The sequence below is a fragment of the Opisthocomus hoazin genome, chromosome 5 (genome assembly GCF_030867145.1).
Source record: "Opisthocomus hoazin isolate bOpiHoa1 chromosome 5, bOpiHoa1.hap1, whole genome shotgun sequence".
In the NCBI taxonomy this organism is placed as follows: domain Eukaryota; kingdom Metazoa; phylum Chordata; class Aves; order Opisthocomiformes; family Opisthocomidae; genus Opisthocomus; species Opisthocomus hoazin.
The window spans coordinates 55,693,638-55,720,862 of record NC_134418.1 but is presented as its reverse complement, the minus strand read 5'-3'; the positions used below and the strand labels follow the sequence as shown (position 1 = coordinate 55,720,862).

The window sequence follows — 27,225 nt, the reverse complement described above, 5'->3', positions numbered from 1 at the left end:
ATTTAGTCTTTATTTGTTCAGATCTTTATGGGTATTTTGTCAACAGATTCTCAGAAACGTGCTAAATTATTCTAGGAAAATTCATAAAGTCCCACGCAAAGTCTATACGAAAATCAGTACCTTCAGTTCATTTGTATACCCAGATGGTAAAAACAATTATTTGCCTCTGTTGCTTTTGTTCACTGTCATGGTTTTTGGCACTTGCTGATGTTTTATATTTTATTTGAGAAATCCTGTGTAGTTTTTCTTTTTGTATTTTTAATGCCGTACGTAGGAATATAGTCAGCATGAGAATTAAGTATGTTGCTTTGTAGAGACATGGGATTTTGGTTTAGAGCTGCAAGTACCCTGTAACTACGTTACTAAATGGGTTTTTTGGACTATGAAAGAGCAGAATTGCCATTTTCTATTGAAGAACTGAGAAGGCTACCTTCTTTTATGTGTCAGTGTAATGTGGAAATGAACCCATTAAGTTCTCTCTTGGAACAAAATGTCGATACATTAATGAGTGCTTACCTGTAACAGTTTTGTATACTGTATGATTATTCCAGCTCTTCAGAAAATACTGAAGAAATATTACTTGAATTCATGTTTCAGATCTCTCTTCTTTTGCTCTCTCTTCACCCCTGTATACATGAGCTAAGTTTCTGCTAACATCTGCAGGAGCTGTGTGTATGTATTTGTCTTGAGAGAAATTTAGGGCTTAATAGTTTATTTTTTAATGCTTCAGGCTGCCTGGAGACTCAAGAACAAGAATAGGGTTCATAACGTTTGACAGCACTGTTCAGTTTTACAACTTGCAAGAAGGTTTATCTCAGCCTCAGATGCTGATTGTCTCAGATATTGATGGTAAGTAAAAAGAAAATGGAAACTAAATTTTTGAAAAGCTACTTTTTTTCCCAGAAGACAGATTAGAAACTCTCAAACATTCTGCTATAGGTCAGTTTTATTGAATGTATAGAGGATATATTTTTAAAAAATGTTCTTAGGCTAACTACAGAGTAGATGGTGTTTAAGAAGTGAAACTCAAATGTTGATTTTGCTTTGAATAAAACAAGCTTTGTATAAACTGTATTATTCTCTCTAATATATGTATCAGAAAAGTAGACTGTATTTTATGGTATGTATAGCAGTGGGCAGTGAAATGTTTTGTACTATTTTAATATTAATTTTTTCTTTAATAAAATGTTTTTTTACATTCTCCCTACAGATATTTTCCTACCTACACCAGATAGTTTACTTGTAAATCTCCATGAAAGCAAAGAGGTATGTTTGCTGAAAATATATCATGAAATTTCAAGAGGTAAACATTCAAAACAGAGGTTCCTTTTAAACTTTGAATTCAAGCCTATCTTCATAATACTTAATTTCAATGCTACTTTTTAATTATAAAAGTATTACATGTTGTTTGTGTGATGCATCATAATTTTTTAAAATTGTGATTTTGTTTTCCTTAGTGTGTTGAAACTAAGCTGAAATATTTGGTACTGGTTGTTCATCACTTTAGTTATGACAGTACAGCTTTTTAGAAATAGTAGAAAATCTCAAGCTTGCAGAATCTCATAAACACCTTGCAATCTGTTCTACAGCTGATAAAAGATCTATTGAATGCATTACCAAATATGTTCACCAATACAAGAGAAACACACAGCGCGTTGGGCCCTGCTCTTCAGGCTGCGTTTAAACTGATGTCTCCAACGGGTGGTCGGATATCGGTGTTTCAAACTCAGTTACCATCTTTGGGAGCAGGGCTTTTGCATTCCAGAGAAGATCCCAATCAAAGGTCAAGCACAAAGGTACATAAACTTCCTGTAATACTCGTCTCATGAAACTGGGGATTTGCCACGTCTTTCTGACTTGCATAGTTCTGCAGATCAGCTCTTGGTTTTTGTTTATAACACTTAACTAAATTTTAATTATTCAATGTCTATGTTTGTGTGTTTAAGATGACTAATTTATACATGTATGTGTGGTATTACTGATTTCAAAGTGCATGGGTTGTCTCTTGGGCCTTTGGACCATAGCTTTTCGTGGCAAGCCAAAGAAGCTGCAAATACCTCTGACAGATAATATCAATGTCAGTTTTGAACCAAACCATGGATATATTACATTGTAGACCTAAAACAGTATTTTTTTACTGGCTTTATGGCCTTGTAGTTTACAGCATCCAGTAAGTGTTACATAGTTACATGAATGTTTATTTGTATGAGAACATAAACTTCTTTGAAAGTAGTATCATAACTGCTTGTAAATACAAGCTAAAAGAATGTGGAGCATAAGGAAAAGAATTTCTGCAGGTGGAGATGCCTATAAATTATTGCTTAAAGGAAACTTCTTTGTGATATGTTGCTACTGAATAGTATGTCTTTTGTTCCATGAATTCTTAAGAGAGCACAATCATTGTCGTAACTCTTTCCTACATAATTTATTCACCAAAGGTGGTCCAGCATCTTGGTCCAGCAACGGATTTTTATAAGAAGTTGGCACTGGACTGCTCAGGCCAGCAGACTGCTGTGGATTTATTTCTCTTAAGTTCACAATATTCTGATCTAGCTTCTCTTGGTAAGGAGTACCTAATATTCACCCTTTTCACATTGTGTCTTACTTCAGAAGCACAGGCTACTTCAGGAATTCTTAAATCATGTAAATCTTTTTGCACTTTTGTAAATGCAGCTAATGCTGCAAAGGAATTGACTTTGAAGTTGATAGAGTAAAGAACAAGAGTATTTGATTGGTGGTAGCTGACAATTTATTCTGGGATTTCACAGTTTTAAACGAGAAGGTACTCTCCTGATCAAGAACAGGAAACAGACAGGTGGCAAGAAATGAACAAAATTTAATTGCAAGGGTTGAACAGAGTTCTCTTCTTGCAGTATTAAACCAAGGTTCATCTCTGCACACAGGCTTAATTTTGCCTCTACACTGTTAAAAATTTCTGCATGCAGTCATGTATTGGCTGCCAAAGGTACCACGCTTTTTGAAGTAAGTGTACGATTAGATAATTGTGTATCGGAGTGACTCATCACTGTCTTCATGGGCCTGAGTCTGGGCCAGTTCTCATTGTCTTACAGATGTGGGTCCATATCAGGAAAAAGATGAAACATAGATGTGAATTGCAGAAGGTTGGACACAGTTTTTGTGTCCTGACATCGTGTTATGGTTTTACTTCTTAACCGTATGTCTTCCTCCTTCGCAGCATGCATATCCAAGTATTCTGCTGGTTGCATCTATTACTATCCATCTTTCCATCGTAGCCATAATCCTACTCAGGCCGAGAAGTTGCAAAAAGACCTTAAAAGATACCTTACAAGAAAGATAGGATTTGAAGCAGTTATGCGCATAAGGTGTACAAAAGGTAGGTTTTAGCTACTGATTCGTATGTAGAAGTTGATGTAAGCATGTTAACTGTCATTTTGAATGCACTTAGTCTGTAACAACGTTAGATTTCAGGTTATTTCTTTTTTGCTGAAGAGTAAGATAATTACCTTCTTCATGTAAGTTACGCTAGCTTTTGCTATTTGGGTATCTGGGTTTCGGCGTGTTTGTTTTTTTTTACTTAAGATGGCACCATCCTCACTTCAACTAAGTTGACGTGTAGTGTAAAGGCTCATTTAGTTTGGAGTGTTCAGAATTGAACGTGAACTCTACAAGATTGTGCTGAAATGTCTCATGATGCATGTAATTGATTCTGCATGATGGAATAAGTATTTTTACTGTTTTCTGAAACATAGCTTGAGGGCTGTGGGTTTTAATTATTGATAGGAGTTTGTCATGCTGTTTTAACCTCACTTTGAATTACTTAATCTGCTTCTAGGTCTTTCAATACACACTTTTCATGGGAACTTTTTTGTACGATCTACTGACTTATTGTCCCTTGCCAATGTCAATCCTGATGCTGGATTTGCAGTACAAATGTCCATCGAGGAAAGTCTGACTGACACGTCTTTGGTTTGTTTTCAAACAGCTCTTTTGTATACTTCCAGCAAAGGTAAATAAATTCAAATGAATTGGCCACTGACGTTTTTGTTTCTTTTTCTAACATAATGTTTGTATAGTTAGTTCCACAGCCTTTTGTTGTTCTCTATACCATAGGAGAATCTTCTCAAATCTAGTGAGCCTACTTGGCAGTTAATCGCATAATGTAGATCCGTATAAACTCTCTTTTGGTGGGAAAATGTAATTTATGTCCATCTTACATAGAGCTGGTTCAGCAAGATTCCTCTACTTAAAAGGCATACTGTTCTAAGCAATAACATGTTTGGCACTCGCTTTGTCCAAAATCACAGACCCGTGATGGATCGAAGCAAGCTGCTGGTACATTGGGTGGGCATAAAGAATAGCAGCTACTTTCTGTTGTGGACGATGCCACAGTATTTTGGGATGGAAATCAATGTACTTCATTAGTACGATCAAGACACTTATTGTGTATGTTATAAGCTAGTTTGTGTTATGAACTTGTGCTGATTCATAAGTTGAGTGCTTTAGAATGTTGCTGAATTTGAACAGGTTAAGAGACAGGAACAGGAGATAGTGTTACAGCAATTTTGAGAGTGGTGTGTTTTTACGAAACGAGTACAAGATGAGAGGGGATATACTGTAATGACTGAATTTGTATACCTCTTTCTACCAGGAGATACTGCATAATGATTTCTACTTACTTATATTAGGTGAACGTCGAATTCGAGTGCACACGCTTTGCTTGCCTGTAGTAAGCTCACTGGCTGATGTATATGCAGGAGCGGATGTACAAGCAGTTGTATGTCTCTTAGCGAACATGGGTGAGTACAGACCAGGAAGAATCAAATATCTTTTTTTATGTTCTTAATTTTGCTAGTCGATTCAATGAAGTAGTGAAGGAAGCCTGAATATTGTAGAAGAAGGTTGGAGTGGAGCACACTGAAGCCTAAGAATACAAAAGGTGACAAAATCAAAGTTATACGAAAGCTATTAACTGAAATATTCCTTAGTCTGAATATTTACTGGACTTTAATCTTTTGAAAGGAGCCTTCTTACATTTGTTTTCTAGAGTTTTTTAAAGGACAAAGAAACATAACCCTCATTTTTGTATCATCATCATGGTTCTTATCTCAAACTTCAGCATTCCAGGATTACTTAAGAAACAGAGTGATTCAGTTCAGTGAGTTGCTGGAGTCTAAAAGGGAACTTCCGACAACAGTGTATCCATGATATACCTTAGTTTTCTATGCTTCTGTCCTGTCGTTGCTGGATTGAGGTGTCTTATTTATCCCCTGCTTGTGGGTCATAAGTAGCTGTTTCATAGACTGATCTCTGCCATTGAACGCCTGTGAGTCTATGCAGCATTTAGTACATGCTGTGTTGTATATTAATAGTCAAATACATCAGAATAAATAACTAGCAGTTACGCATCTCATCTTAAATGTGCATTCAGTCCAGCAGGTGGCTTCCTCCAACCAAAGGATTTGCAGCCCTTTTTTAGCAGAGAAAGGTGAAGCTTTATTTACTTTAGGAGAAAAGATGAAGCTTTATTTACTAATTGTAATTATGCCACGGAAATAAGGGAAGGTATTTCGGGGGAGGGATCAAAAATAATTGCTGTAAACCTTATCTTGGAGATAGGACAGCAGAGAGTTTCATCAATAGATAAGTTATTTGTATAAAGTTTAAAACAGGATTTATATTTAGTCTTGAATATATACCGCAGTTTTAAACAATTTTTTAAATTCTCCAAGAGCAGGAACTAGAGAGTGAAGATCAGCCACACTGTATTTTTTAAGCATCATGAAAGTGAGTTTCTGTATGGGCAATCACCTTATTTACACCTAAAAAAAAAAGTTAGGACCACAGGTGTGGGTTCTTTAAAAATCTTAAAATATCACCCAACACAACTAGTATTTTCAAAATTCGAGGGAATGAATAAGGCTAACTCTAGTAACTCCTTGTATCCTTCTAACCCAACAGCTGTGGATCGCTCAGTTTCATCTAGTCTTGCAGATGCAAGAGATGCCTTAGTTAATGCTGTGGTAGACTCCTTGGCAGCATATATGTCAGCTGCCTCAAATCTGCAGCAGTCCATGCTGATAGCACCAAATTCCCTCAAGCTGTTTCCACTGTATATTTTGGCCCTTCTCAAACAGGTATGTACAATCTAGTGGATTAATGTTTGATATTTAATTCATTGTTCCATTTGAGAAATTCTATAGCTTTATGTCTGCACTTTTCTAAAATTATGAAAATTGGCTTATCCTCTTCAAGCTGACAGAACTCCTATGTAAAAGATGACCATGTCAGCTTATTTTAAATTATTAGTACCTGACCAGTTTCTTGGTTTACTTGATTTTGAATGTTTTATATGTTGTCTTATTTTGTTTTACAGTGAAAATAAATATATATATATATATATATATATATATATAGTAACAATTAGCATTGGCAGATTTTGGCAGCTAATTGATGTTGCTCATAAAGACTGTTGGAAGCTGCTTGATAGTGCTTCTTCAGATTTATTTTATGAAGAAAAAACAAGTCAATTATTTTTCAGTGCACATACTTTGTACTTCAAAGTACAAAGAAGTAAAATGAGTTTCTATGGAGATACAATGAAATCTATTACAGAAACTGAAATTATATAGTTTAAAGTTCATACAGAAGTAGTTACCACTTCCTGATATTTTTTTTAGTATCTTTGTTTGTATTACCAAACATCATATTTAAAAATAAAATGATCACTTACTGCAGTTAAGTGCAGTTTTTGTTATCAGTGAACCTCACAGATCAAAGATTTTCTTGTCTGACAGTTCTTTGTTTTCTTATCATGAACAAAACTTTATGGAAGTTTGGTAAGAAATACAATCATAATTTATTTTCTTTGGCTTAGTGATTACTTCAGTCTCTAATATACTGATTAGGACTTCTTTGGTACTTGTGTAAGTAATGCGGTTAATAAATGGTCTGGCTTTTTCTCCACCATTATCAGGAGGGTCCATGTAAAAGACAGAAGTAGGAATGGCTGAAAAAATAGGTTTAAGGGTTTTTTACTGTCTTTGTTAACAATAAGGAAAACACCTGGGATACAGAGAAACCAAAACCAAAATGCTTATGGCAGCCAAGGAGAAGAGGACTCTGTACTTATCTTTGTTCTAGAAGTGCGTATGAACTTTGATTGTAGGAATATTCTCTGCTGTATCAGAATCAGGTGCTTACTCCATTGTGTTGCTTTTTCTAGCGATTGTTTAGTGATTGCTTTTAAAGGAGATCTGAAAAATCTAGTAGGAGAGAGAGTTACAAAATAAATTTTGTCCTATGAAAGCCTAGTTTCTGCTTTAAAACGTGAAAGTATATTTCTCTTCCAAAGCTTTTCCTTAACATTTAATTCTTACTAATATAAAATCAGACAATCTTCTTACCTACAATAGTATCTTTTTTGAATTCTACTAATCTCGTATCTTCCTGTGATATCTTGCATTGGTGAGTTTCACAGGCCAGTAACATCTGTCAAGAATAAAAATGAGAAATGCTGGCTCAATCACATACGGATTTTATATCAGTGGGGGAGGAATTTTTTCTATTCTGCTTCATCCAATAAAGAGGGAGAACAGATTAAGGTTTAAAATGTACTGTATTCAAGTTGTATTTGATTAAGATTCTAGTGTATCTCAATAAGGTACATTTCTTTACAAAAGCTTTGCCATCTTTGACACTTCAAAAAAATCTGAAATACACCATTTAGATGTGACATAAAATATAGGATCTATCTGAGTAACAAGACTGTTCTCTTACAGAAAGCATTTAGAACAGGCACGAGTACACGCTTGGATGATCGCGTATATGCAATGTGCCAGATGAAGAGCCAGCCTCTTGTTCATTTGATGAAAATGATACATCCCAACTTGTACAGAATAGACAGGTTGATTGATGAGGTAATATACGAAACCTGTTTTATAACATTTTCTAGTTTTAATGGGATATTAAACCTGATGTTGTGCTGCAATAATTTAATTAAAAGTTGTTGTAATTTAATGTGAGCGTTTTCTGTAAGTTATAAAAGAAATCAAGAAAAACATTTATTTTCCAGTTTTAAGTTGCAAGTACATTAGTGTGCTATGAGAAGAACTGTGATTTTATTTCATTGTGTTTCAGTGACCACAATAATTCCATATTTTTCTATTATACAAGGAAAGTGGAGAAGATTTTATGCATTGGAAACATCCCCAGTGTAGTTTTGTGTTTTAGAACTGTCTAGTGGAAATGGATTAAATAGACTTGGTGGAGGATTCTAGGTTTTGTGTATTGAAACCAGGTAAAGTTGCCTGCAATAACAAACTTCCAGTGGTTTCCTCAGACTGATGTGGATGAAATAGAATTGTACTTCTGGATGGTCATGATCAGCCTGAGGAAGTACTTCATGACAAAACCAGTTTTTATTAGTTTGCCTTTTACAGAGGATGGAATTTTTAATAGTGAAACGTAAGATAGGATTTTATTTAGGGTCAAAGTTAGTTTTAATTGCAAAAATAAATTGTTTTTTTAAGTAAGTTTTCACAAGCTTGTTAGTCGTAACTAGCTTTGGAAAAATACATGTAGGAATTTTTCAAATGGCCATATAATCTTGTATGACACTTGAGTAGGTTGTCTGTCAGTTGGTATTGTTCTGCACAACCTGTAAGCTATTTATAGTCTCAAAGTTTCTTTCAAAGTATTTCATAGACTCACATACGTGAGTTTAAACTCAGTATTCTTCAGTGGAATTAAATAGTTGGTCTTTCTATACTTCTCCCCCCGGTACTTGAGAAGCCAGCTTCTTCAACTAACCTTTTTAAGCTTTTTGTAGAACTTACACTGAAACACTATATTCAGTGTGTAAAGAGCCATCAGTCTCTCTGGGAGATCCAGTTTTATTAGCAAAGGGTTTCAGAACAGTTATTTCTAGTGGAACAATACAGAAAATAGGGCTTACTTACCTACCGAAATTAATCGACAAACCACGTTTTAAATCATGTAACAGAGTGCTAGTCTGCTGTTTAGTACTACTCCAGTTTAAAGTACTTGTGACAGAGGCTGTTCTTAAATTTCTTGTTTCATTAGGAAATTCTATTATATATATTACAGATTTTTAATTTATGCCTTTGCTGATTTTCTTTTCTCTTAACGCTTGATTCTTGAGAGCATTGAATAAAGCCTGGAATTTTCCCAGTGGAATTCAGTAGTATGTATAAATCTCAAAAAAATTCTCATCTATTGCATTATAATATGGAATTTTTAAAATAATGATTTCTGATAATCTTTTACCACGTGGAGATGTGCTTACACTCTAGACTGTTTTTTTTTCTTTCCCCTACATTATTTGCAGAATGCTTCACAGATTCTTAATAGATATTCAGCCTATTTTTGTATTGGAAGGGGAAGCAGCTTTAATCTGAAAATGCTGGGGGGGTTGGGGTTTTTAAATTTTGTTTGCTTGTTTTTATTTCTGGGGAGGAAGAGATGGTTGTTATTTTTTAATAATGTCATTGGTAACAGTCAGATTGATCAGATCAGTCATAGTGCTCTGTGGAAAAACCCATGTATCGCTTCAGAGGGGATGTTAAATCAAGGAACTTTCTGTTACTTGAATGCAGTAAAATAGCGAACCCTTATAGGGAGTAGAATTTGACAGTTTTCTGCTCTCGCAACATTTCTAGTGAAGTAGAACTCAATGAAGAAATCTGCAAAAGTTGTTTGTGGAAAAATGAAGTGTAGACACTATAATTCTTTTGATAGCTTGGTATCTATAGCATGAGAAATATTACATACACAACTTAAATGAGCTTGCATTATTCTTTTTTAGGTAATAAAGTAGCCTTTAGGTTAAGTAACATTCTAGATTTGCTTGTGCGTGATCATTTTAGGCTTAACATGGCATTTTGTTACATGAGAATCCTCATTTTTTCTGGAGATTAACAAATGTTTTTCCTGTTTATTTTACCTGGTTAAGATAAAAAATGATTTATTTATATTAATAGTGTTACTGAGTATTGTTTGTTGTTACAGAGTACAATACATGTAAATGACAGAGTTGTTCCTCAACCACCTCTTCAGAAGTTGTCTGCAGAGAAGTTAACAAGGGAAGGAGCTTTTTTTATGGATTGTGGTTCAGTAAGTTACCAGTTTCACACGTTCCTTTTTCATTTAAAAAAACCAATGCATGCTGAATTATTAAAAGCAGTCAACTCTCAAGAATAACAATGTAATAAATCAGCATTCCAAGTCACCTGGCAGTCATCTGTGTTCCAGTGAAAGGCTTTCATATTTTGATCAGAGGACTGTCTTTAATTGAGGTTGCATATTAAGGCTTCAGAGGTTAAGATTTTTCGTGCTAGACTGATTGGAATACACCAAGAGTTGTCATCAAGGGTTTTTTTCCCCCCCCGTGGAAGTAGTGGATTTTCATTTTCAAAAATTTCTCTTAATGGTTATTAAATTGTATATACTACAGTCTCTCTAATAAAGCACTTCTCATTGATGCAGGAATACTTCTCAGGTACACACAAATATAGTGGTTTTATGATTTGTGGCTTGTGTGACGTAAGAGTTGCAAGAGAGAGAAAATAGTGGGGAGTGAACAAAATCTGTAGATACAGTGTAAGGTAATCATAGAAATTACATTAAAATAATTAGTTAGATAAAGCATTATGCTACTCCAATAACGTGATAAAACATTATGCTACTCTAATGGCAGTCTAGAAATTGCTTTAAAACTTGTGTGACTTTAGGAGCTGAGTGTGAACGTCAAACTGGCTTCTGTCTCCAGATGTCTGAAATAATTGCTTTAATGTGTTTTGATAACCAGTGCTTTACTATGACTTGTTTACACTGGTAAGTCAGTGTGCAGTAACTGACAGAGTGATGTGACTTTATAAAATTCTTGGTTTTTCATTTTAGGAGGTAACATGGGAAGTTAATGCATTAACCGTTCCTATATACGTGTCCTGTGTCCTCGTTCTTTCAGTATTTGCATTCTATCTGTATTTTTTACATTTAATGATCTTATTCCAAATGCTACTAATTTATTAATAAGTAATAAGTAAATATACAAATAATGAATATAGGGATGTATATATCTCAAGTGATTCATTTGCATAAAAGGTATTATTAGAATTACGTCACCACTTGTCTCTCTCTAAAATGTAGGCAAGGCCTTTACTAAACCTGATTCTGACATCTTACAGATTTTTTACATTTGGATTGGAAAAAACTGTGATAACAACTTCATAAAAGACGTCCTTGGATACCCAAACTATGCATCAGTACCACAGAAAATGGTAGGCATTTTAATGAGCTGTGCACTATAGTGCTTACATTTGGGATCTGTATTTACTCTACTTTTTCTGCATCTTCAGTTTTTAATTATGTAACTGTTAATTAGAGGGTTTTTTATTGGGAATCTTCTGACCTCTTGCCAGCTTCATAGGAGACAGGTGGAACTTGTCAAATGCTTTCAATAAAAGAATGTAAATATGTAAATTTTGGCATTCATAAAATGCCAAAAAGTTGTTCTATGATGTTCTTCTGTTATTTTTGTAGAAATACATGTGGGCTCACAAGAATAGGATGGGATTTCATAGAATGGATACAAAAATTATCTAATTAGAAGTGTTAATGCTTAAGATTATTTTATTGATGTCATAGTTTTCAGAAGCCTTGTGTTCTCCAGACCTGGTGTAAGATACTGAGTCTATGGTATTAGGTGATAGGCCTGTAAGTAAAGGCTGAGAGTTAAGTTTTGCACAGCTTCCAAGCCTGAGTGAATGTTAAAAAGAAATACTTTTAGCTATTAGAACATCAAATGTGCTTGGATAAGTGTTTTGGTGGAGACGAGGTTTTGTGTTATAACCTGTAGTCTTGTGCGTGAAACGGCAGCAATTAAAGAGAAGACCCATCTTCTGTGGGTAGTGATTCCAAAATGTCAACAAGTAGTGGGTAAGGATGGACCGTTTTAAGACACTCTAGATAAGTTCAGAATCGAATGGTTACATTCAGATAGTACCAAAAAATGCATTAATCATTGCAGAAGCACATAGGAAGATGTCTTCTGCTTATAAAGCTTGCACAGTATGAAGGGGGAAAAATAAGTGACAAGTGATAATTGTAAGATTGGTGAGCTTTAAGACTACTATAAAATTGGACTGCTTCTTCAGATTGTTGTGTTTTGCTTGTATTGGCAATTTAAAACTGTCCCCTCTGATCAGCTGCTGTGAGTACTAGTTGACAAAGTTTTCAGGAAGAATTTTGGTAGAGGAAGGATGGCAACTTTTTTTTTCAATGGTTACATAGCATCTATTGTAATGAAAATTAGAGAGAAAAAACTAACAGAAATAAAAGTTATCTTTGCTTTTAAATTACGTCCTCCATTCATTTACTATAAAGGTAGCAGTGGAATTACTTTTAAGTCTGTAATAAATTCTTTTCTGTCATATTAATTGTCTTAAAAGGTTTATCGGCCTAAGAGTAGGTATGTTTAGCTTGGTGAATGGCTCAGACTTTTTTAGTTGGTCTTTTGTTCCAGCTCATTCCACAGCCAGATAGTCCAGTATAATCTTTGTGTTGAAATTTGTTTACAGTTCGGATTTCACTTCTTCATGTCTTGTTCGTCTTTTCAGCGATGCAAAATGCAACATGTAGGAACTTGATTGCAAGGGGAAGATAAAGGCAAGAAAGCTGCGAAAGCAGCATATTGAAAAGATGACTTTTTAAATGAGCTTGTTTTCCAAAATCTTTGGCACTTAAAAGGCAGTTTAAGTTAAAGATGTACTGCTTCCTATAGAACTGATATTACTGAATTTTTGTACTTTAGCTGAAGAAAACATGTATATATATAATCCATGGTTGGTAATTTCTTGATAGAGATTATGGCATAGGTCATGTTATGACTATCAGTATCTATTTTTTAAAATAGTCTTGATAATAAGTGATGATGACTTCTTTCAATTACCTTCAACCAGACACAGCTTCCTGAGATGGATGCACTTTCTTCAGAAAGGACCCGATCTTTTATATCTTGGCTTAGAGACGGTAGACCTCTAAGTCCAGTTCTTCAAGTAATAAAGTAAGTATTTGTGTTAGGTACTGAGAGATTATTGGCAACTTGTATCTACAGTTTGTATTTGACACTGATGAAAAGCAGAAATACCTCACCTGGAAGAAACTGAATAACATCCTCCTTCTAGCTGATGTAGTGCTGTTATCTAAAACTCCTTAGCGGCAAAGGTGATCTTTGAATCTAGTGCAAATTCAGTTACTGATGGCTTTATTGGTGGGAATTAGTTGCATATTTTTATATTGTTAAGAATATACTAAAGCATTGGATATCTTTATGATCAATGAGTTTGACCAGGTTAACTTCTGGTATAGCTTTTATAATTTCAATATATCCGTATAAAAATATTCAAGTGAGGTTAATAATCTGTAGATGGCTTAATAATTGTATGTATTTGTTAATGAGCTCCATAGGACAGCAGTTGATTTATGACATATGAGGCAAGTTCTGAAGCCTTTTCAAGCCATGACCCACTTGAAGAGAGTGTGATGACTTTCTTACTCAGATAAATAATGTTTAAACATATGACTGAAGCTCTACAGCTGTTGGTGTTGTGGCTGCTGGTTGAATTGCGAGTACTGCTGAGAGACCACAGTAAATAGCAGAGCTTTACTGCACGCTGTGCTATACTGGTACAGAGACTGAGCCCCAGCAAATATCTGCTGTGTCCCAGGAAATTCTTATTGGGGCAATAATTTTGGGTACTAGGTCTTCGAGATGTTTACCTTCTCTGTTCTGTTGCCAGATAAGAAAAAATGGGGAGGGGGTTGAGGTTACTTGTAACCAGAGATGTAAATTTTCCATTTTTTTTTCGTCTTTATCAGGACTTAATTTAACCCTTTCAGAATTCATTGCCACCAGCATATTTCTGAACTTCTAAAACAAAATCATTTTTATTTCCTTATTTGTGTTTCTACAAAATATTTTAAATGCTATTTCACCCTCTTTTCCACTCTGTTATACTTTTTAAAAAGATTCTGTTGGTTGATAGTGTGTTACAAACTTCAGGGTTTTTTTCTAAACTTTGTATTATTTGCAATTGTAGTATCTTTCGACTGAATCTAGACTCCAAAGGACAATAAGCAATTCATTAGAACTTATGCCTCTGCTTGAATTTACAGTGGATTTTTCGCTCAATGTTTGGACTAAAATGCCTTCCTCTCTACTTTCAGAGATGAGAACCCTGCCAAAACAGATTTTTTGCAGCATTTAATTGAGGATCGGACAGAAGCAGCTTTTTCATATTATGAATTCTTACTTAATATTCAACAGCAGATTTGTAAGTGAACAAGGAATAAATAGAAGAAAAATTGTGACTTCAGATGGAAGCATGGGCCAAGAGAAGCATATGGGAAGTTACGGAAGTGGATGCTTGTTCTTCACAATATACAGTGACCAGCACTGTTTCGGAAGCTTTACAGATGAAGAAGTATACATTTCCAAAAGAATTTTGCAGATTTACTTCAGTCTAAAAGTGCTAGGAGTGATGAAGCTGTTTTACTAGTAAACTTGAAATTGGTTTATACATGTTTCCAGTTGTGCAGCGGTATGGTGCTCTGTTTATTGCAAGCCGGTAAATTTATGTAGCTATGTGGGATGGTATTTCTTAACGAAATGAACAATTAGGTAAAGCTTTTTTTTCTTACGTTTATTATAGAAGCCCTTCCAGATCCAAATTGTTAACAGAGATGTCAAAGGGCCATGCTGTATGTTGGTTGTTTATATGAATTTCTTTTTAAAAGGAATGATTCATATTTACTAAAGACTTCAGCAAATTCCCTGTGAAAGTTGTAGAGTTTCAGTAAAGTACATCAGCTGTAGAAATAAGATATATAATGTACATAAATATTACATTTGTAAAGAAATGTAAAAAATATAACAAAAAAAAGACTTAGCTCAGTGTGTAGAATTATCGAGTGCTCAATGATGAATTGTTTTGTCCCAGGCTAGACAATGAAGTTGACTATTAAAACATGCTAAAAAAAAGTATCCATGTAGAAAGAACACAGCTGTTGCTTCTGTTAATTTTAGGTGAATTTATTTATGATTGGCTTACTAATTAAAAATATTTTGCTTTATCATGTGTTTTTATATTATGCAAGTATAATCTTTTTGCAACTAAACTCTTACTGAACTGAATATTGTGAAAAGAACATGTTTACCACTTTTTATTTCACACACCTCTGGAAAGGAGGACAAAACACTGCGTAGTCTGAAATGAGCTATTGATACAACGTTCTTAAAACCATGCTTGTGTGTTATCCTAAAGAAGGCATATCTGTTAGCCTTGTTTTATGTTTTGTGAACTACTGTAGTCTTGGTCCATGTTTCTGTAACTTGTGTTATCCTACCATTTAGAGTAAGCATGGGTAATCACTCACTCACAATTGATGATTTGATTTCTGCTGTGGGAAGAAAGAAGGGGGGGCGAAAAGGCTTTAAAATGTGAAAATTCAAAATGTAATCGCCCTGTTGCATATTTCCAAAGCCTTGATTTTGCTAATGTTTTGTTAACTCAATGGTGTGGGCTTTTCGATAGATTAATCACAGATTTTTAGATTTGGTTGTTAAGTTAGGGTGTTTTTTGTTTGGGTTTTTTTAGAGGCACGTTGGAAGTAATTCATAAAGCACAGTCACTCATTATTCTGAGCTTTGTTTATTTGTTTGGTTTAGTGAAAAGAGGCTACAATGAAATAAGTACAAAAAATTAGATGATTATTAGTATGATTACATTTTATTTTAAAGTAGCCTTGAAAATGCTAACAGTGCATTCTAATTGCTATAGCCCCTTAATCACACAGTCAAGAAAAAAAAGTACTAGCTATGGCTTGCAAAAGCTTTAAAAGCTGCACTAATTAAATTCTGCAAGTGGTGTTACTCTGCATGTTAGCACAATCTCATTGTGTGGAGAAGATGCCTTATTATAAGTTAAATCTGTGTGTTGTCCTTAACTGAATCTGTTTAGGTTACCCAAAGATTACTTCAGAGAAGCTTTCCACTTAGTAAATTAGTTTATCATGTAATCAGTGTCTGAGGCAATGCTGAATGTTGTCCCTAAATCCCTAAATCAAACCTCCAGGATTTCAGTACTTCTACGTTAATTTACACTGGGTGAAAGCTAAGTGCTGCTGAAGAGTGGGGCGTCTTAAAAATCATTTGTAGTTGCAAAGATGAGAGGGCGTGTTACAACTTTAAATGCGCTGTGATAGATGCTTCTGATTTGTGAGCTTGTTATTGAATATCTGGGAACATACTATGCCATGATTAATTGCAGTGTGTTCTGTAAAACCATTACTTAAAGCTTTATTCTTCTATGGGTTTTGTATATAGAAATTATGAAAAGTACATTTTGAGAGCTATTTGTTCAGTAAAATTATTACACAGCACAGAGAATCTAGTTATTGTTTACTAATTATAGAGCATATCTCCATAATGACTGATCTTTAGTGTAAACTTTGAAGAGGCTGTCTCATAGAAGCATCTTGAACATCTCAGGATTTAGTGTTTTGAGCAATAGAGTGTCTGTAGGCATGGTGAAAGTATCTAAAAGACAGCTTTGCTTGGGATAGTTGGATCACACCACTGTACCAGAAAATACACACGAAAGACGAGTCCCTACCCCAGGAGATGGACTGTGAAGCTCAACAAGCATTTTCCCTACAGAGTAAGATTTTTTGGAGGAGAGATAAGGGGCATGCTTTTGTATTTGTTTACATGAAATTCCAAAGAAGATCTCTAGCCATTTTAGAGATTGAACTCTTCCCAAAATGCCTTCAACACTGCATGATATAAATCATGCCTATTCAGTAAGAAATTTAAGGTTTTCTGGGGAAAACATTTCCCAGTCCCAGCTAAGTAAGTCTTCGGGGGATCAGTTCAGATTCTCAGCGTGTTAAATACTGACAGAAATACCCTTTCTGTGTCTTAGTTGTAAAAGCAAAATCTTGTACCTCTTTTTACCAACAAAGTAGGGAGTTCTGTTGGAGAAATTACAGTCCAGGAAGCCCTTAACATGGTAGGACACATGATGCAGCTCCCAGAGAATTATTTCTAATCTTGATTCTGTATTACGTTCTTCAGCTTATTAGTATTCATTAATCTTGACGTAGAGTTTCATGGCAATGGAGAAAAAATGACCAGGTGCGGGTGATTTTATTTGTCTGTGGTTTTCTGTACATTTTGTCAGATACTGAAAATACGGTGTTGTCATTACTGTTGTTTTTAAAAAGCTACAATCAGTTGTTCGTAATCCTGAGAGTCTAGAGCTCTTCAGTAATTTTAAATGTGGAGTCTTACTTTTTTTCAGGCCAAATACATTTTAAGAATTTTACGCAGAATTTTCAGGGTATGGGACAGAAGTGGGTTTATGAGGGAACAATTACAACCTCAGTCACTGATTTCTGTAGTTAGAAGTATTTAATTCATGCATAAGAGTCCTGAAAGTTCTCATTTTTATTTCAGAGTATATTTTGTCTCAGTGCTGTGTTCTGACCGCAGGCAGGATGTAACCCTGCAAAAGCTTAGCGGCCACTTTAAGTCATAGCGAGTTTGTAGGTCTGAGGCTCTAGCTGGCAATGAATTTATGGAATACCCCAAATAAGTGTCAGTTACTATGTCAAAAATTACTTCAGTGACTTCTTGTTTAAAAGCAGTTCTTCAAATTTTAATACATATTAAACCTTTTATGTAATTCTTTCTGATAGTTTACTCTTTTAAAAAAAGGGTGGTGTCTGCACTATTGCTTCTCATTTTTGTCCATAGAGGAGGTAGAATATAATCACTCTTTCAGAATCACAAAAGTTAAGTTCTAACTAGAAAAATTTCATAGTTATTTCATGCCTGTCAGATAATTCTGAGATTTTAACATAACAGATTTTTTGGTGCAGTTGTGTGGGGAATTTTAAAGGGAGGGTAGGCAGACTATAATGTTTTATTGATATATCTTTCTTTGCCTGTCAGTTCCTAGAATTAAAAAAAGCACATTTCCAGCAGCCATGCATACCTTTACTTAAACTGAGATTGTTATATTCAAATGCAGGGATCTGGAAAGTGTGGTTACAACTACTGGAATTTTCATGGAAAGGCATCTACTTGTTTGAGTGTAGAAGGAGAATTCTCACATGATTAGTGCCGCGTAAAAGAGATTATTACAAGAGGAATGAAAATTCAAATAACCACATTTGTAGGTGATTCTTCAATTTCTGCTCCAGTCCTGAATTCTTACCGATTTCCACTTACAGGGCCTTTGTTGTCTTTTGCTTTATGATTTTGATAACTAGAAAAAGATCAGATACTTTACAGATTTTTTTTCTTATTTTCTTTCGAAGGTCCTTAGCAAAAGTGATGGAGCTGCCTAATTAGGAATATCAATCTTGCACAGGATTTTAGCAGTTACACACTTCTACAGTAGATAAGTAAAAGGAGATGGCAGAACTCCTGGAAATATTTCAGAATTTAAAAAGTGTTTTGAAAAGGAGAATGAGTTTTAAATTGTGTTTTTCTTGCATCTGTTTATGATTTTCTGGTTTATATTTTCTTAAAGCTATGTATGTGGCTTGTATTTGATTTTTCAGATGTTAAGAGAATACTACCCTAGAGACGTCAACAAATACAGATCTCCAATTACACCCTTAGTCATGTTACAATTAAAAGTGACAGTTTGTAGAAGGTCAGGAGTGCTGGAAGTAACTGCTTGGCTAACAAGTAGTACAAGATTTCCATTCTTGTTTTTATCAACATGAGCAGAAAGTCTCTGTTTGTGAGACACTGAGGCCTTATGAGATTACGTGAAGTGTTTACTGGCACAAGAATCCTCAAGGATGAGGAAGAGTTGGTGATCATTAACTGTCTTGGTAATACACTAGCCATAGGAAATGTTATTCTTCTAAATTGTTTGAAAATATTTTTTTAAAATTAAAAAAATATTTTGATGTTAGAATATCATTGAGGGGGGAAAAAAAATCACATTTAGGATAATACTGTAGATACGATGCTTTCAAAAAAATTCTACAGGCTGTAAATCCCAGCTCTTGTACTAAAAATTACCTGATGACCTAACCCTGAAGCAAAGAAAAAAGAACAGAATGTGTAGCAGTCATCTGTAGCTAAGGAATTCTTTCTGCTTTTCTTTGTCTCTTTGTTGGCTGAATGCGCTGCCTTCATTACCCGCTGTAGAGTTTAGGAGAATCCAGGAGTAAAAGTAGAACTGGAGCCACTGGTATGCATGATGGATGTCTGCATCCAGCTTGCTCAGCACGTGCATAGCTTCTGAAAGGCTGGTGCTTGACTGCCTATACAGATGTTGGGGTTTAGCAATTTCTTGTGATATGGCTGTATTTCTAAGTGCCTTGTATGTTCATTCAAAATAAAAAGCCGTTTTCCAGGCTTCCTCTTTTCCCCCTTCCAAACTATTATGTCTAATTACCAAAAATACTTTACACAAAAGTGTAATTTATTCTTGGAGAGCAAGCATAAAAACTCTCAAGCCTTCCAAACATGTATTTTGAAAGTGTAACTTCCTGGAAAGAGGGTGGAAAGTACCTCTGCAACCATGACCATGGTGCCTCTAGCAGTGTGGATGGATTAGTTCTGCAGGAGGAATGCATCCGTTGAGAAAAGCAGCACACGAGGGGTCTGTCAGCTCCTCCATCGCTGTCAAACTGCAGCTAGATCTTCGAGCGGCGCTGCCCACCCACCTGCTCTGGCATCCTGTCTCCTTGGAGAGTGGCTGCTGTTGGGTGGTCTGGGGTGAAACGTGAGAAATCCCTGGTGCGCGGGTTGTCCTACCCTGAGTTGTGGCTCTGCCTTACGTACTTAGAGATCAGCCTGACGTGAAACCCTGCTGGCATTTTTGCTACTCCAAATAACTGAGTATTGTTGACTTTAGATTGAGTAATTTCTTGTGATGAAAAGCTTTGCAATCACCTGTGAAGAAAAGTGTAATTTTTTCTTACTCTGAAAAGTTTATGAATGATCCGTAGCTTCCTGTGCTGGGGAGAACAGGAGACAGCAAACTGCTCTTTACCCTTCTGTCTTTGATGCGCACTTGTCATGTCCTCTCCTTAATTTGCTATCTAAGCCTTTCATTTTCTCGGTATCATTAAATATTTGATGGTGTTCATCTGTCTTCTCACACCACCTTACTAAGACTATACTTGAGATAGGGTGCCGGGTTCTATGCAAGGTATCGCAAACAGTGTTGCACGAACTGATTTACATAAAGGTGAGTATCACCAGCCTTTTCTACTCTTTTTCACCCTAATTTCTTGTTATGGTGAACTTTGTTCACAGTAATACTTGGGCTTTAGATAAGTGTGTTTTATAAAAAATAAGTTCTCTTATATGGATTCCAGAAGAAGTTTAAAAAACAAAACAGAAACAAAACCTGTGAACTATCTTCCCTCCTCAGTTGCCTAAGGTAGCAGGAAGAGTCTTTCAACTCCTTACTGAAGCAATGGCTTCAGAGTTTAGGACTTGCCTTAAAAAATAACTATTAAGTAACCAGAATCTTGCAGAAACTGTGCATGTTATGGATAAGGTCTAGGCAGGACTGCAGAGCTTACTGAAGCAAGAGCTAGGACCTCTAGGAACGTCCTTCAGCTATAACTTGTGATTTTTTTACATGAATCAAGTGTAAAATTGCTTAGAAGCCAGGCTTTTCTCCAACAAGTTGCCATGCTCCTCCTGGCAGTCTGTCTTCTTTAGCCTAAAACAGTAACAGGGCAGGCAACATGGTATCACCTCAAAGGGAGGGAGAACAACTCCCAACTAAGAATATTACCACAAAACCCTTGCACAGACGTGCTCTGCACAACAGGTTGATGGAGGATCATTTTCTGGGAAGGGAGTGAGGTTGGGGTGGATGCTCAGCTCCTGGAATATTTGCATAAAACGGGAAATCAGAATTTTTAGAATGAATATGGTTGTGACTCATAGGGTTTGTGCTAAGCATTGGTGGTAATTTGTAATGACTAACATGAAATGCCCTAACAAAAAGAACCTGTGTATCTAGGTGTGCATGGTTTCCTCTGGTATAATTAATGTCTGTACTTGTTTGAGGAGTCATTTATTATTGCTGTTTGTAGTTTTTGGACTGTAAAATACTTATTTCAGTTCCACTCTTTTACCTTGATTCCACCATCTCTTCCATGCATTTGAGTGAAGTGTGTTGAGCTGTGCATAGCTATTACTAACTCTCAGTTACTAGCGCTGAGTACTTACACAGAGGTTTCACTGAGGACCCCTGACCACAGGGACTGCGCTGTGCTGAGCTCTGAACAGCCTTTGCTTCCTATTGCACACTGATGACATTAAATTTACCCATTGGCATGTTTTAAGCCATGAGTCATTCAGAGGTCTAGTGTAGGTCATTAAGACTGCCTGGGTGAGGAAAAAGATGTAAATGTAGGGTTTCTAAGCTCTTCTTAATACTGCAGGTGCCAAGCTAGAGACTTGAGCTCGATCTCTGTGGCAGAGTGGTGCAAAAGGAGCCAGAGCCTGAAGCCAGCTGAAGCTTTGCCCCGTGCTGGTGGTGTGTCAAGGGAAGAGGGAACAGCTGAACGTTTCTGTCGTGCTGCTGCTCTCTGATGACAGATTGTCCTGCCTTGAGCGGGAGCTGGGCCTGGACTGGCTCCAGAAAGAGGAAACCCGAAACGCGAGATCTCCGCCCATATTTTTCGTGTGCGTTGGTTGTGTATTTCTCCCTGGAGCTGTGGCTTCTGTGGCAGCGTAGGCTGATTTCCCTGTGCAGTGGTGCCAAGAGGGGAACGTCTGCCCTGTCCCCATCCTTGTGTCAGCGGCAGCAGTCGTGCGGCTGCTTGTCCTAAGACAGGAGTGTTCACAACTGGGCAGCCAAATAAACTCTCGGCAAGGGTTCAAAGTATACCTATGGCATTCACGTCGCCCTATACAAACCATTCCTATTGTTTCAGCTGGCTGTTCTGCAAGGTCCCAAGTGCTCAGTGCCTTGAGGGATGGGAGATGTAAACTTCTTCACAAAGATGTTAGTGATGGGGACCTAGAAACTATCCGGGCCCCGTGCTCCCCCAGGGTTGTAAGGATGGCTTTCACTGAAGAGGTGCTGGCGTTGGTACCTGCTGCGCAAAGGCCTAATGGGCTGGTAAAATTGTGCTGGGAACATGAAACTAAAAACTGATATGCTGCTTCTATAACTACAACAAACTTATCATTGAACTTGTGATTTTTAATATTAATTAACGTAGTCAAACAACAGTCTTTGCCATGGATGCACTTCTAAGTGAATTCCTAGTGAGTTGGCCTGTCTTATCATGCGGGAGTCAATTTAAATGTCAAGCTGCAGCCTTTCCCTCCTGGGCCAGTTCTTTCCTCATCTAGACCTTTTTAGGAGATAGGATCTGAACCATATTCTGTGTGCTGATTTTCTGCCTGGTGCAAGCCACGTTTGTGTGTGCAATCCTGACCTGAATAATAGCTTACTGCGTAGCTGTGATAGTTTTTTGAGACTTTTGTGCCTATCAAGTGATCCTATGTGTCATTCCTATATTAAGTTCTCAAATGCGATAATTATCTTTTTTGCATTGTAAGCATAAATTCTTACAAAAATAAATTTACAAGCAAGATAAAGCATACAAGAAAGTCTAAGGAAACAATGAGACACAGTAAAAAGGGAGGGAAAGGAGGAAAAAAGGATGACTGTGGATGGTGCAGCCTCCCTATAATCGCGACTCATGTCTCTGCTCTACTGACTTCATGCTCCAGTGCAATTTAGACTGCCTGGCAACTCTGAAATAAGAGTGTAATTTATGATCCTCTGCCTAGTCTAAGCACTTCTCATTCCTTGAGTAAGAATATCTCTCTAACTGGAGTCAGGGTCTTTTCCTATGTAGCGTCACGCCTTCCAGCAGTTTATTTAGGAAATCTTACAGGCATGATCCACTGCTCAGTAGAAAATACAGAGCTTTTGTCTATGTTCTGTGTGAGTCGGTGATAGGTCTCGTCTCACTCTTCCTTTACTAGAGCAGGAGGATCAGCATATTAGTACTGGCAGAGCTAACATTTTGCAATGAGCTGCTCTTCTGTACTTCGAAGAGAGATTTTTGCGCTCTGTGCGCTGGGTGGGAACATAGTTTTCCCTGGTGAAAAAATGTGTCTTTACACTGAATGGTTATTATCATGTCCAGAAGGGGTAAAAGAACTTTATATGCTCCTGTCTTCATGAAAACATAGGAGCTTGGGTTTCATCATTGTGACTTTTGGGAAACTTCAAGCTGTTTACTACTGACTTGTAATGGCCTTACCTGGAATTCTGCTAGCAAGGCTAAAGATCTTAACTCGTATTTGCTGCTGAAGAGGAGAGATTTTGCAGCAGCTTCTTGTCACCAGATGTGAGATAAACCTGTGAGTAGAGGCATGATTTTTCAAAGATTTATCACATAATTTTATTCCATTCCATTATATTTTCTGTTTTGAACTGTAGTATGCAATAGTTACGTGAAAACCAACAGCTAGAGGTTTTTGTTTTAAGATTCCTTGGAAAGTTTTGTTCCAGGGGGCTGCTGGAACAGCAGGAAGTGGGAGGAGGATGTCCTGGTTACTGAAGGAGGACAGCATAGGACTGCCTTAGGGGGAGAGCTTCAAGCTATCTGCCGTGGGTTTGATACTGTTGTACAGATGGGGACGTTGAGTTTTGCCATCAGGTTTTTCTCTCCTCTCTCTCCCTTACCCTGCAACTCTGGAAGGGTGCCTGTGAACAAACAAGGAAGCATTAAAAGGACTCTGATGAAGGAAACAAGGCAGAGGATGAGGAAAAGGGCACTGGCTTCCCTGTAATTGTGACTGAAGTCACATCTAAGCATATTTGTTTCCTTGAGTGATGGGAACATCATCCTATAGTTGGGGTCCTGATTCATTTTGTCATCAGACTCCTATAGCTGGCTAATGAAGAAGATTACCCTGTAGTTAGGCTGTGTGCGGTCCCCTTCCGAATGTATTTGGCATATGGTGCACGGCATCTTTGGTCACGTTCCTCCTTATGGTGAGGGTAGACGTCTCTGCTCTTGCAGTTTTGTGCCTCTGACAATCCAGTTTGTGAGACGTGGCTGGAGTTAGCGTGCTCTTCTAGAGCCTGGTATATTGCCCAGGGAAAAAGTTTTTGATTCAGAAGACCATCTGTGTTCTTCTGTCCTAACTTAGAGTTTGGTTTGGGTATTTTTTACCTAGACAAAGATTTGAAACGAATGCCCTGAGATGTATGAGACAGACCCTTCGCCACTTGGAAACACCGTGGCCAGAGACCCTCTTATTCCCTCTTAATTTCACACTTTCCTAGAACTCCATTTGGTTTTATTTTGTAAATAGTTACCTCTTTAAAAAAGTGTCCCTGAGAATATGACTTGAAACATACATCTCAAGTCTGTAATAATTTGCTTGTTTTCCTAACTATTTTCTTACTGGAACTGAGGCCAGTTGTGTATGTACAATACAAAGACAAGAACCCGGATGCTGTGCATGCATAAATCACTCTCCTTGAAGTGCCATTTCCTAGTGGCAGAGCACCAGAAGGGAAGAGATTAACCTCACGGAAGAAGAAAGCTTATTCCAACCTAGTTTCAGGTTAACATAATCTAACTCCTTGTTTCCAACTACATTGTAAGCATGGGGGGGAAAAAAAGGCAAAAGTTTGGGAACTAGCAAGTCATCCTAAAAGCTGTTCCCCTTGAACAGCCGTCAGATCCAGACCTTGTTTTAGTGGTTGCACTCCAGAAACTTTGCCATTCACTCCATTTTATAGCTATTTTCTATATGTGACCATAATGATGTTTCACAGGATTTTTTTTAGCATTTACTGTATTCAGTGGCTATGAACAGGTAAATATAATGACAGTTTTATGTAGACTTTTCCTTGTCAGGTGTTAATTATGTATGATGTTAGTTTAGAAGTGAAGTATGTTATAGATACATTTCAAGGTGTGATTTGAAAAAAACCAAGTTACAGTGAACAGTGAGTACTCACAATGGAACTCGTAAGACACAGAACATGCTGCCTAGCCAACAAAGCAGGAGTTGCCTCATGAAGCGGTTGGAAAGGTGTGAAAGGTAAACGTCGGGTAGGTTTTTCAGAGAGTCAAAGTCGTCTTTTTAAACTTGGCAGTGACACGAGGCCAAAGTAGTAAAATGTTTTCTTGTTTCTCCTGGCCTGTAGATAAAAACATGAGTCCTGGTTCCCAGTCCCCTGCAGAAGCTAACACCCGCCAGCTGCTGCGAGCGGCCGTGCTTCTTTGCTCCTTGTTGACCTTTTAAAACAAAGCACAGAAAATAAGTGTAACAGTGACCAAAACTAAATGGTCTCTTTTCTAGTCCTGACACTGATTTTTTTTTTTTTCTCCCCAAGGAAGACAATGTTGATAAAACCACTGCTATGTGGTGAGGGACAGAGAAAGCAGGGGAACACGATGCTTTCCTGTAGGGCTCCCTGATGTAAAGCCACGGGTCTGGTGCACTTCGGCGGTTTGTACTGAACATGAAAACCTGCGTATGTGGGCACGGAGATAAGATGATACCAAACAAGTGGCTGACCAGAAAAGGTTTACGCCTTGCTAATTGCCCTACTGCTGTAAGCAGACCTTTCTTGTAAAATAACAAACTCCAAGAGTGTTTCTGCCGTTCGTTTTAGTGGTACCAGGACATGTTTATTCCACTGAGACACCGGGGGGTAGCAGTTGGCTTGTTCCTCAGAGAAGGCAGGTGTTCAGGTAAGACAGAAATTTATGATTCCCTTAATCTTATTTATAAATGTAGTTACTGAAATCCATTTTCAATTGCCAGAAGACGCAAGAGGCGTTAGAGGTGGGACAGCACCCGCGCCCAAGGGCGGTGGGTTGCGCCCGACAGAGCCGCCCGCCCTCCCGCAGCTCTCCCCTGCTGCCGCGGTACCGGCTCCCGGCCGGGCCGCGCCTGGCCCAGCACCGGGCGCGCGGGCGGAGGGAGGGAGGCAGGCAGACCCAGGCACCCGCTGCAGCCGCCCTGGGTCTCGCCCGCCAAGCGGGACGGACCTCGCCGCCTGGCCCGGCCCCTCCTCGCCGGCTGGGGGAGGAAGGAGCAGCGGAAAAGCACCCCCGGGCACCCCGGCCGCCGGAGGAGCCGCCCTCCGCTCGGGCTCGCCCACGCCCGCCCTGGCAGCCGGCGCAGCCCGCCCCGAGCCGAGCCGAGCGCGCCCGCAGGCGGCCCGGTCCCGCCGGCGGAGGGGAGGTGCGGGGCGATGCTGGCGGGGCTGGGGCGGGCGGTGCGGAGCCGCTGGGCGCCGGGCAAGCGGCTGCTCTCGGCGCCTCAGGTAAGGCGGGGAGCGGGGGAGCCGGGCGAGGCGGAACTCCCGCGCCCGGCTGCTGGCTCCTGAGGCGCGGCGGGGCTCGGGCCGGCGGCGGGGGCGCGGAGGGACAAAACTCGGGGGAAGTTCAGGCCCGGCGCGGCCGTTACCCCGGCGGGGATGTGGTCCCGCCGCTGCCTCGCTTCCCGGGGGGGGAAGGGGGACGCCGGGGGGCCCGCGGGGCGTCGCTGCCCGGCGAGAGGCGCGGTGACTCACGCGCGGGGAGGGGCCGCGGGGCCGGGGCCCTCCGTGCGGCCGCGTCCTCGGAGCTCCGTGAGGGGCTCCTGAGGCGGTGCGCGGCCTTCCCGAACCCGGGCCGGTCGGAGAGTACTTGCTGGGCGACAGCCTGCGAGGAGTAAAGCGGGAGCGCAAGAGAAGTTTTCTTGACGTGCTCTGGTGGAGCTGCCTTGCGCACGCAAAGCTAATGAAGTCCGTCTGCCTCGGAGCTCCTCTTGGCTTGCGGGAGCCTCAGAGATACTATGAGTAGGAGGAGGGAAGGAAAAGAAGAAGACGCAATGGCGGTAAAAATAAAGGTCTGCTGGGCCGTCGGGCGGCGTGGCTGTAGAGCCCTGAGCGGCTGCCCGCGGGGAGAGGAGACGACCCCTGGTTATTGCCTTTGGTGACAGAGGCTTGGAGACGTCGCTGCGATGAGACACGCCAACGCCCTGTCCCTGCGTGCGGTGGCGAGGAGGCCGCCGGGACGCGTGGCGGCACCCATGGAGGGAAGGAAGCGCGGGGGCTGGCTCGTGGGCAGCTGCCACAGCTGGGGTCCCCGACCCGCGGCGGCCGTGGGAGCTCGGGAGCTGTGCAGAACGGCCTCTGCGCTTTT

At 38.8% G+C, this 27,225-nt stretch overlaps 2 protein-coding genes across 5 annotated transcripts in view; both read left to right on the top strand.

Moving 5' to 3' along the window:
• The window catches only part of SEC24B (SEC24 homolog B, COPII component), a 46,701-nt gene extending 31,569 nt beyond the window's left edge, over nucleotides 1–15,132 (top strand). For all 4 annotated transcript variants that reach the window (XM_075421350.1, XM_075421349.1, XM_075421348.1 and 1 more), the window contains 13 exons: nucleotides 731–849; nucleotides 1,211–1,266; nucleotides 1,590–1,796; nucleotides 2,439–2,562; nucleotides 3,197–3,355; nucleotides 3,815–3,988; nucleotides 4,668–4,778; nucleotides 5,941–6,116; nucleotides 7,761–7,898; nucleotides 10,009–10,113; nucleotides 11,187–11,279; nucleotides 12,960–13,063; nucleotides 14,227–15,132. In XM_075421350.1, coding sequence (XP_075277465.1) covers nucleotides 731–849; nucleotides 1,211–1,266; nucleotides 1,590–1,796; nucleotides 2,439–2,562; nucleotides 3,197–3,355; nucleotides 3,815–3,988; nucleotides 4,668–4,778; nucleotides 5,941–6,116; nucleotides 7,761–7,898; nucleotides 10,009–10,113; nucleotides 11,187–11,279; nucleotides 12,960–13,063; nucleotides 14,227–14,341 — 1,681 coding nt within the window. In that variant the 3' untranslated portion in view covers nucleotides 14,342–15,132. The remainder of the gene's footprint in view (nucleotides 1–730; nucleotides 850–1,210; nucleotides 1,267–1,589; nucleotides 1,797–2,438; nucleotides 2,563–3,196; nucleotides 3,356–3,814; nucleotides 3,989–4,667; nucleotides 4,779–5,940; nucleotides 6,117–7,760; nucleotides 7,899–10,008; nucleotides 10,114–11,186; nucleotides 11,280–12,959; nucleotides 13,064–14,226) is intronic.
• An 11,110-nt stretch (nucleotides 15,133–26,242) lies between these two features.
• MCUB (mitochondrial calcium uniporter dominant negative subunit beta) overlaps nucleotides 26,243–27,225 on the top strand; it is a 52,913-nt gene continuing 51,930 nt past the window's right edge. The window contains exon 1 of the mRNA XM_075421345.1: nucleotides 26,243–26,363. Within this exon, the coding sequence (XP_075277460.1) occupies nucleotides 26,292–26,363 (72 nt within the window). The 5' untranslated portion in view covers nucleotides 26,243–26,291. The remainder of the gene's footprint in view (nucleotides 26,364–27,225) is intronic.